This window comes from Penicillium argentinense (genome assembly GCF_028826775.1).
Source record: "Penicillium argentinense strain IBT 30761 chromosome Unknown utg000010l_segment0_segment0, whole genome shotgun sequence".
Taxonomy (NCBI): domain Eukaryota; kingdom Fungi; phylum Ascomycota; class Eurotiomycetes; order Eurotiales; family Aspergillaceae; genus Penicillium; species Penicillium argentinense.
Window position 1 is genome coordinate 224,285 of NW_026622669.1, and position 10,909 is coordinate 235,193.

General features: G+C 47.4%; 4 protein-coding genes across 4 annotated transcripts; 2 read left to right on the forward strand and 2 right to left on the reverse strand.

The window, feature by feature from the left end:
- Window positions 1-114: 114 nt before the first annotated feature.
- erg4A (c-24(28) sterol reductase) lies at window positions 115-1,654 on the reverse strand (the record flags this gene model as incomplete). Its single annotated transcript, XM_056622287.1, has 3 exons — window positions 115-395; window positions 444-775; window positions 828-1,654. 3 exons carry the CDS (start codon window positions 1,652-1,654, stop codon window positions 115-117), a joined length of 1,440 nt encoding a protein of 479 aa, XP_056469703.1.
- Window positions 1,655-2,423: 769 nt separating this feature from the next.
- On the forward strand, window positions 2,424-3,506 carry N7532_009797 (uncharacterized protein; the record flags this gene model as incomplete). The annotated part of the gene is made up of 1 exon (XM_056622288.1): window positions 2,424-3,506. One exon carries the CDS (start codon window positions 2,424-2,426, stop codon window positions 3,504-3,506), a length of 1,083 nt encoding a protein of 360 aa, XP_056469704.1.
- Window positions 3,507-5,842: 2,336 nt separating this feature from the next.
- N7532_009798 (uncharacterized protein) lies at window positions 5,843-6,125 on the forward strand (the record flags this gene model as incomplete). Its single annotated transcript, XM_056622289.1, has 2 exons — window positions 5,843-6,024; window positions 6,086-6,125. 2 exons carry the CDS (start codon window positions 5,843-5,845, stop codon window positions 6,123-6,125), a joined length of 222 nt encoding a protein of 73 aa, XP_056469705.1.
- Window positions 6,126-8,180: 2,055 nt separating this feature from the next.
- Window positions 8,181-9,040, reverse strand: N7532_009799 (uncharacterized protein; the record flags this gene model as incomplete). The annotated part of the gene is made up of 3 exons (XM_056622290.1): window positions 8,181-8,302; window positions 8,389-8,534; window positions 8,601-9,040. 3 exons carry the CDS (start codon window positions 9,038-9,040, stop codon window positions 8,181-8,183), a joined length of 708 nt encoding a protein of 235 aa, XP_056469706.1.
- Window positions 9,041-10,909: the final 1,869 nt, after the last annotated feature.

The following is a 10,909-nucleotide window of genomic DNA, read 5'->3' on the forward strand; positions in this document are numbered from 1 at the left end:
CTTCTCTCCAGTTTCGCTTTTTCATTTAATGACACAAGTTGATTTCGAATCTTCTTAATGATTGTAACTATGATGATCCTGAATTGTTACACCTACTGATAACCATTAAAGACCTCAAATCACATACTTTACCTTGCTGTTAGCCTTCATATCCGTCGAAATATTGCGGAAACTTACTGGAATGAACAAATATGGGACACGTCGCTCATACTCCGCCCAAGCTTCCCCGTACCTCTCGCGACATCTCTCGGTATCCCTTCTAGCCCGATGGAAGATCATGATCGTGAAGAATACCGGATAGAACCAAGGAAAAGGTGATTGAAATCCGGTGACGAGTCCCCAACAAATAGCGAAGAACACGTCACAAGTATAGTGAACCTTGCGGGCCATTCCATCTACGATTGTTAGTTAGGGCACAGTTGCTCAAGCAATGGGAAACTTACACCAACCTCCGCACAGTATAGAGTCTCCAGTCGTCGTGCGGATGATCGTCGGGTCCTTGACAAACTTCCATGGCAACTGAGGGAAGGTTTTACGGTGGATGGAAACTCCCCGCTCTTGCGCCCTAAAGAAGTTCTTCTGGCTATTGCATGTGTCCCATACCCAGTACACAAAAAGATATGCAATCGCTAATAACCCCAACACCACCGGGTTCCACCTGTACGTGGATGGGTGGTGGGAGGCAAGATACAAGGTGCAGTGGCAGTAACTCATTGGGACTCCAGCAAGGGTCCAGAAAATCAGCATGAACCCCCATTTCTCATAATACATGTCCCTGTTTCCCGTTAGCCAATGTTTGACAACCCCCGTCTCTCGCGGATGCATACCAACTAGTGATGATGAGCTCCTCACCCTTTGCGCATGCGTTAGTGTACAGAAAATGGGCCATGAGCAAAAAGGCAACTTCTCCTGACACATATCCAAAATCTTCCCATTGTTTTAAAGCTGTTCCCAATGTCAAGAGGAAAAGAATGTACCATGGGATGCGCACTTCAAAAAACATCTTCAAATCGAGCCAGCGGAATAGCCGGGGGTTGAGCTCTGCGCCCATGAAAAAGTCATAGACGTGGGTTCCAGTCATGCGGTGTTGGGCGCCACGCATAAAAGCAGAAATATAGGCGACCACAGAGACCAAGAACCCAGAGCAGATAGCCACGGACATCAACGGACCGAACTCGGTGATCAGAGTATCAAGTCGAAAGATGCCGGAGAAATGCAGGACGAGGGACGCCGCGATAGTCACATACCACGAAGACACCGCAGAGCAGTAGTATTCAAGTTGCTTTCCGTTGAGATGGGGCAGTCTCTTTCCTTTACCGTACACCCCGGGCAAGTAGAGGTATCCCGCCCCCTGCAAGACAAGGAATGTCCAGTAAATGATCCACGCTCTCCGATGTGGGAAGGTGGAATTGTAAGCGAGATCAACTAGATGAAGGAGAAATTCTGGAATGCTCTCATCTGGGCCCGGTGTCGGAAATCGCCCGTCATAAAACCTGGCGCCTAGGTACATGTAGTACATCAATAGCGGAAATCCTAGCATCGCGGCTGTCACACCAAGGGTTCCACCAAACTCCATTGTTGTGTTCTCATCCGGATTGGCTGGCCTTTCAATCGAGACTTTATCCTGGCCATTAAGGTGGCGCTGTCGAGACATTTTTTTGGGTGCTAATACACGGTCAACTTCAGGTTTTCAAGGAGACCCGCGGAGGGCCATTCAGACTTACACTCAAGGTAAGCAACAGATGTCTGGCTATAAAATATTGAGCTTGTTCAGTTGGGCCTTGATATCAAGCGAAATGAACTGCTTTATAACTTCATACAAAATGAGCCTAATCGGTATACCGCGGACTCCGCGGACTCCACGGACTCCACGGACTTCACGGCCTCCTCGCCACCCACGATATCCGTGGATTGAATACTCTCTTCAATTTCGGAATGCCAGCTACTATAACACATATCAGGGGAAATGGATCAAGCCTCTCTCGGGGATATAGCCAGCCTGGTCCCTGTCCAATGCCTCCGGCCACGTACTCAAACGGTCCGTCCCTATTCTAAGGTCTGTCCCCACAACATATAAACTCCTACTTCTTTCCTCTTGAGCTTGATCTTGTCAAACCTCCAGTGTGCCATTGCAACCGCAAGTCTCCATGAATTTTATTACTGTAACCTACAAACACAACCCATCCGTCAGCATGAAGGCGGATTTGTTCTCGGTGCCCTGGCAGCTCTATGTAATCCTCCCGAACATCACGTGAAGCGGCACGTTTGCTTACTCACTTCAATACTTTGATGTTGTTTTCGAACGTTTCTGCCTTCCATCACCGCCTTCGCTATTTAGTTGCCAACCCTCATTCGGTAGTTGCTCCTCCTTCCGCCTACAACCTCCGAAACATCGCGCTTCGATGAGCGCAAGCAAACTCGAGATGGCTACGACCACGCGCCATGACTGCCCCCAGGGCTTCGCTGATGATGACTTTGCCGTTGAGAATTATGACAACTACCCTTCCAGTTTTTGCAGCTTGGAAAACGAGAATCTGTTTCCCAGGTCCAAGTTTCCAATGTTTCGTGAGAGGGATACTCCTGACTCGCACGAAGCCTATGCGCTACTACGACCAGCGCTCCTTCTTACGTCCCGAATAATAACGCAATGCTCTCAGACATTTGCCCTCTTTGTCCGCCGTCGACACCCAGGCTCACCGGACGCATGGCTTGGGGCTGATGCCGAGCTCGAACTCTCAAAGGAAGAGATCACTCTATGCATCCAGCGCACTATCCCCAATATCGACTTTGACCCCGACATGGACCCGGATTCTTCCTCGTTTGCAACGACGACCTTATTCCCAGACCGGCCGTCGGATCTCATCATCGTGGACTACAATCTTATCCGACTGCTTAAGAATTCGGCTTCGAGTAATAGTCAGAAAATGGCGGGTCTAGTATTTCTAGCAGTCCTACTCGCTCACGAATTAGCCCACGTTTTAGAGTTCCGCAGCATCAGGGCCGGTCGACTACGGTCTGATGGTCAGCCTTTTGAAACCCCTGCTGGCGTAACTTGCCGCGAGGCCGGCACTGCTTGGGAAATTCGTGCATTTGGAGGCCGGGTTTACCCGGTCTGTCAACTTGAGAATTCCTTGGCCAATATGCGTGGTTTATGCATCAAAAGTACCGCATGGGATTTTGATATGATGAAAGTGAGTGAGAACTGGATTCGTCAACTTTTCACCGAGTCCCATTGGACTACCGTCCAGCTGCCCCTCCGACCCCCAATTGACAAATACGCACGATACGCACTTCTTGAAGATGAACTGATTGATTGGCGGCGTGATCTATTCACGAAACAAAAGGTGCGCAGTTCAGACGTACGGGTAGAATCGGGAAGCCCTCACAAGAAGCCTCGGTCGACTGGGCCGCTCAAGACATGCGGAGGCAAGAGAGTGCAGATGGGGCCGGAAGAGGATCAGAGTGATCTCAACCGAGTCCATCCCGGGCGAGTCCCATTTCGATGATCGTGAGAATGGCCATATTTGATTGGGTTGCATTCCACGGCGGGGCTTCAATGTTGAATCCATCAGAACATCAGGAAGCCACCACGCCATGTTACCACGCAGACGGAATTATCTCCAGATGCCCGCTACCATGCTATTGCTGTTGGTGTAGCTTTTACAGGAGCACACTGTATAAAACATGTGATCGCGTTAAATATACCTAGCACCAAAGCGAAACACATTAGGTATGAAGGTAAATCCATGCCGTGATTGGAGACTATGCATTCACATTCGGGCATTCTTGCAAGGTGACCGATTTGTTCACCACGCATCAGTTTACACTAGTGTAATCATTGATCGAGGCTTTTGCACAATGCCAACGCTAGAAATGGAAAGGTCAAAAAGCTCTGATATGTTAATGTTCTAGTGTGACGTTTATATATAGCTTGCAGAATTTGTCTCCGCCGCCCCCCAACACTAAATAAGTTCAATATATAACTATCACCCTTGCGGCAATCAAACATGATGCGGGGACAGAACCTGAAAACCACCAGTATCAGCATCGCCGCATGCTCAACCTTGGAATCATCGCATGGATAGACCTAAAAAAATCAATTTGTCATTAGCTTCCTGATCTGAAGAAAGTGCCGGAAAATGTCTGCACGACACAAAGGAAATTTATTATAGGGTGATAGAATTTGATATTCGGACGCTAGATTATCTGCTTATGCTTTAGTGATTGTTTACAACAAAACAAACTATAGGAAAATACTTACCATACAAAAGCATTTTAACTTTGTGTATTTTTGCCTTTGTCGGTGCCGCAAGATCGGTACTAACTTCAGGGTCTAGGTCTTAGATGAAGGCGTTCTCGTCAACCATCTTCACTAAACATGAACGTACCAACGAAAAGAGGTGGAAGCCCAGCTCCATTTAAATAATATACATCCATCTTAATTTAGAAGGGCGCTCACGGCCAAGGTCGCCTTCAAACTCTTGGGTCAACCACATGTTATCGATTTGACGCTTCCGATTAGGGCAGTGATAAGATCGCATACCCGCTGTGCACCCAGGTGGAGCCCCAGCGCCAACACCATGGGCCGCACTAAATCAGGCCAAAAATCCGCGAAGTGGAAAAGCGACGATTTTTTATTATTATGCGCACCAAAATTCGTTGCCATTCCACAGTCATCTACGTTTACACCATATCGGATGGTATTGTTGAAAATACCGCCGAGCTTTGGCATTATAAACGAAATTTAGCGTTTATTTGTCCCTATGCACACCCGTGCGTGTGTATATACGCGCCCTCCTCGTCCCCTCTCGATCCAACAGCAAAGCTACTCACAGATATAATTAACATCCTAAGGCCGGCCAGAACAGATCCCCTGATATCTTTCCTTCTCAGCCTCTGTCACAGAAGGGGCCTTAAACTCAATAGCGTTCATCGGAAGCGTTTCATCACTTTGATTGAATTCTTCTGAGGATTGCATCACGTCGCCGTATCATAAGATTTTCTTCTTCGCGATTTGGGCGTGATTTCAACTTGGTTCTCTTGAACCATTGGCGCTTGTTGTCGATTCCCCAAGGTGTCACTCAATCGCGGATCAGGACGAACTCCATTTGGTATGAATTGGCGGCTTGCGGCCTCTCTGCCTACCACTAGTTAAAACACCCGTTATTCATCGTTTTAAGGTTTATGAGTGTGGATTCTATGAGCTTGGTTTTTATCATACTTAGACGTAGACCTTGCGCTAATATTATTTGCCTAGACTGATAGAATGGATCACTAAAATAAGGATGATTATTAAGATAAGGCCACACCTCTAGTGGGTCGGTCACCCAACAAGGTCGGTCAGCTGTGCCACGGGCTATAAGGATAGTGACTGCCCAATCACCTCAAGGTTGTGTGAGGATTCCTCATTCGCGGAGATTACTCTAGGCGATCAATTTTGTCAAGCAAAAATCACTCATAGTAAATTCTAATAGGCTAAACCGGCTTAGATGGTGTCAAGATATCAAGGAAAATTCTTTCGGTCGGGTGATCGGGTGATCGGCCTAGACCGGTCGCGATTTCCAGGAGCCGGGTCGGGTTCCTGTACCGGGCTGTTATTTTTGGCCTCACCGTCTCATGACAGTAAAAAAAAATTCAAAAATGATCTAACCAGAAACTCACTAGGGATAAACAGAGACAAGATAAAAACCCATACAATCACCACAAGCTCATTATTATCAACATCAATTCACTTCACTTCACAAGTGTTCTTCACTCCTCAAATACCAGCACCAAGCCCTGGCATACCGACAATAACGGATCCAACCGCCAAGTCTCCTACAAACTCGATCTCAAATCCACAATGGTTGCTTTCCCTATGATCGGCGCTGGCCCCTACGGCACAAGCCAAAAATCAGCTCGCTCAAGCTCAACCGACGCACCAAAGCTCGATGCAATGGAAATCGAAAATATTTTCCAACAAATCAACTCCTCCCGAGAAGCCTCAGTAAATTCCTCGAGCCGCTTCGGATGGTTCTCGCGACAGTAAGATCAATTCCCTATACTCAGTATTTATAATCGCTAACTTCGCTACGTTAAGGTACAGCAACAAATTCCACCGTCGCGGCAAATCTGAATCTAAGTAAGGTTTATGGGCGGCTCCACATCGATGGATACTATGTGGCTAGGCTACTATTGGCTAGTACACTCTTGATATTTTAATGACTTACATTATTAATGGGAATAAATCTAACTAGTTATAACTTAATCCTACTTTGAATGATCTTTTCCTCTTTTCCTTCACCCTTGCTACATCCGAAAATCCTTACTCAGGCCCTTGCCGATGGCCGTGAATGTAAGTCCAAGCAAGACAGTAAAATCTTATTATTACACACTTGCTAGAAAATGAGGCTAGGGCTATTCAGAACGGGCTATAATGATCTCCTTTTAGGGCTTGGGCTAGTTTTGATTGAGCTTGCTCTTTGTCAACATATTGCCCGTCTTTATTTCTCGAGTAATTAAGGCATTCCTTAACTCCTTAATAAGGCAGGAAATTTGATTTATGATGTCTCATGCGAGTGTGGACTGAGTTACGGTGATCCCACCAGTGCGCCAACACTATGGCCCGTACTAAATCAAACTGAAAATCTGTGCAGTATAAAGGCGACAGTTATATTTCCGAGTGAGATCACGAGATTTTCGGGTGGTTTTGTTAGCTTCGCACGGGACTGGGAAGGGGTGTCAACTTCCGTATAGTATCCGACCAATTGGAGATATCAATGACTCTGTATTTCCATTACCCCTATTCACGCTTTTTATGGTCCAATTTAGTTACATAAGCAATGCCGTCGGATCATCCATAGACCCGGTTTTCACTTTGCGCCAAGTAACTCGGCTATCTGTTGAAGACCTATTTCTCCTTCCCTTCTTTTTGTGTGGTGTATGCTAGTCTTCACTTGCGAGGGTGTTCGTCTGACCTAGAAAGCCTCAGCAAGAGATATTAGGGGCCAACGACCACCCTGACCAGTCGGCGGTTGTTTGCAGGCGAACAACACCCTCAAGGGTTCCTGATGAGAGAAGCCTCAACTAACAATCACCCACTGGGTGCTCAGTCTGTCGTTGCAGTATGCCCATGGCAATGTTACCGGGTTATCTAGCTATCCATGATAATTATGGCGTTCAACAAAGTATGGCACTTGACCAATGGGGCGGTACATCACAATACGCACCAACACCTGACAAGTTGCGTTGGTCATCTCCCCCTCCCCGATATAAGCTACATCAACATCGATCACATGCCCCTGTCGAGTACAGTATATTGGAATCGGGAGAATACGGAAAGTCCGAAGAAATCTACCAGGCCTTAGAGAAGTGTCTTGACGCTTGCGAAACAAGACCTTGCAAATTGGGAAGCACCCCAAGAAGACAATATTGTACTCGGAGAAAGTGATATATTAGAGCAACCATATTAAAGTCCCGGTGCAGGCTTGGTAAAAGAAACAAGGAGGAAAATCTCATAAGATCAATGACGCAAGACGTCCACCTTGTTTTCATTTATAATGTGGTCCGACGTGTGAGACCACGGCAAATTATTAAACTTGACAAGATCGTCAAAGAGATGAATTCAGTCGATTATTTAGCGCTAGAGGAGGGAAATGCGGACATGACCTTCATGAACAACGGAAGAACACAACAACACAACATGACTGGTACGTGTACGGGGGCTCTGGAATCTATCATGCTAACACCAAGAATAGGAAATAGTATATTGCTGAGCGTCAACGCCCCTCAGGAGGTGAGCAGTTCTTTAGTTCCTTCTCTTCGACATAAGTTCGTAGATCTTTGTCCATTGACGGAGTAGTTCCTCTACTTCAGACCCTGGCTCTGCAATTGATCGGTCCACCTGGGCCACAGTGGTGGTCCATGCGCCGATATCACTGAGGCTTTCATTCATATCACACTTACCGTAACTGGAGTAACTGGCGGTTTTTGGGATTGTTTTTGGTAGAGATTCCCCAGGCATATCTTGTGCTTGAGGCCTTCCCAGTCCTCTGTGTCGTCTCTTTCTTCGAGCCAAACAAGGACAGCAAACTAGGTATAATGCGGACCAATAAGACAAATCATCATACACGCAGTCATCTCGATTGGTTGGCTTCGTGAATGCGTCTTTACATTCGCCCTTTCTAGCCCGTGAGATTACTTCACTGGTTGTATTTGTATTCATTGATCGCACTGTTGACGGCTGTGGGTAACGACTCCGTAAAACTGTCGGAACGACAGGATTGCTCTGTATTGCAGTGCTCGTCGAGGCGCTCTGTGTAGGCTTCGCGATGTCATGATGTCTTATAAAATGAGGTCAGCTATACGGAGAAATCCAGATGACTTGGAGGAATGACTCTACATACGTACTGATCCGCCCTCCCAGATCGAGCCTTCCCTCTTTCTCCTCTTGCTCCTCTTGCTGCTGCCATTGCAAATTTCTTTCATGGATTGATTTATTTTCGTGAATCGTTTGTTTCAGAGCGTTCAGCAAATTCGCCGCTTCAGTCGCATCACTAGATTCCAAATGAATGGCTATTCTAATGTCAACTAGAAATCCCGAGGAAACTTCAAGTACTTACTGTGTCTCTGTTTTCAACCGAGCGTAAATAATGACCTGCATCATAAGCTGAAGATCACTTTTCGATTGTTCTAATCCGGCTTGAAGTCTTTGGCGGCGTGAGCTCCTAAGAATCAATATTAAGGAGCCAAAAGTATCATGCCGTGATTCGTTTGCGAATGCATTTAGTTTGTCGAAAATCCCTTTACATCTCGTGACCACGTCATTAGCTGTGGTGATGGCACTGTTTGATATCAAGGGTTCTGGCGCGGCGCCTTCTTCCTTGAAAACTTTGCCAACTTCTTCAAGCACCACGGAAGTAGACTGGACGTAGAATGCCAGGTCTCTGACTTGTTTCTTCCCAGATGAAATGTCGTCGCTGACACTGTATAGTGTTTTCGCGAGTGTGAGGCCCACACCAGCGAGCTGAATGACTGCAGCAGCAGTTCCAACCACCTCCATCGCAATCTTTGCTCAGCGCGAAGTTCAAAAGTTTTCGGGGAGTTGTTGTGGGTGGGGATCCGTTTACAGTAACTAATTCAAGAGGGAGAAACTGAAACGCAGGCAACGGGGCGCAGCAGGAAAGGGACAACTCACATTGCATATGAATTGTGGGGCATATAGATCCAGATCACACTGGTAATCGAAGGTCCTTGTGGAATCGCAATCGCCATATGAAACAATTCTTCCCCGCGAGTAGCAACTCGGATGGAATACGGTAAAACAAAAATGCGATGCATGGTCGGCTTGTTAGCATGAACGGTAGTTTGGCGAGAAGTGGGCGGGGTTGATGAGTGAATCAGACTTCATTCTCTGATCTACTTCATCCCCCACCGCCTTCATCTGCGCAGCCCTCTGGGCCGTCGGCTGCCGCTCCTGCGCTCGCTTGCATCAAGGGAGTACAGTGGACCTGGCACTGCACTCCTAACTGGCACCATCCTTCTCCTTCCGTCACACTGTCCTGAGGGGTCATCCTTTTCGTCGCCTTTTTCCGTGCCGAGAGCCAATGGGTCGACTGCTTGAAACTGGTTTAAGAGACCTGTCCGGACCATGAATTCGGCCACAATTATGCGAGCCTCTGGCCGCGTCAGGAGCTCGTCGCGTCGCAGAGCAACTCCACGGTCGGACAGAGCGTTTCTCATCCAGTTGCGCTCATCTTGGAGTAGCGGGCATTCGAGCAAGATATGATCGACGGTCTGGTTCCCCAGATTGCAACCACATCTCGCTGACTCGCGCCGATTGATGCGAGTCAAGTAGGCAGCAAGGCCAATTCGTCCAGTACGAAGCTGCATCAGAATGGACGCTGTCGCTTTCCGCAGGTCGGACCAGTATTCCAGGGTCTTCTTTGTTGGTCGTTCGACTAAGCGTTTCGTCGGTCGACCTGTTCTCTCTATAGACCATGACCTTTCCCACTCGATTTTTGCCTCGCGGCGAATGCGGCTTTTAGCTGCAGCTGCAAGGCGAATATAACGATTGTTTGGGTTTTGTGGTCCTTCTGGTTCCTGGGCCGCCTCCTTTGCGTGTCGGTCGACACGTTCATTGCCGGCCAACTCATCAATTTGATCGACTATGTGCTGAAAACTCGATTATTCCACTCTGTATGCCAGCACATTCATCTCATCTTCTTCAACCGCTGGATATTGGCTGTTTCTTCTTAAACGTGCCTATAGTCGCCTGATTACCAATCAAGCACGGCTAGGATATAATCACATCGACAAGCTAGATTTCCTAGCAGAATATTCTCAGGCACATCAGGAAACATTTAAACGAGGAACCATTAAAAACAGTTCCTCAGCCCGCAGGTCTAGTTCCACTAGACCCGGAACATGTCTCATCAAAACTCAATATATCACTCCGAACACTCACACCACCACCCAGCCGCCCTACCAGCCGATCAAGTCCATTTATACCAAAAACACCAAAAACAACTACAAAAACAGGCTTCTTCACTCAAGAAGCTCAAAAAAAAGTTCATGAAGCCCTCCTACACCATCCAAAATCGTCCTATATCAGATCATTAAGGGCTGCTATCTCTCAATGCATAATGCTGCGCTACTAGCGCAGGAAAATGCTGATTTACGGGCTATGAATGAGAAGAAACGGCAAAAACGAGCACGAACGAATCGCCTAGTTCGATGCGAACAGGGTGTTACGGTCGGCGAGGGCCTACCACCACCAGTGCAGCCAGAGCAGTCTGTTGAACCTGTTGAACAGCTTCCGCCCGCACCAGTTGAATCACCTATTTCGCCACCCCCACCAGCCAAACGTGCACCTCGGAGATGTAGCGGCTGCAATAGTATTGGCCATTCAATTACCCGGTGCCCTCATCAA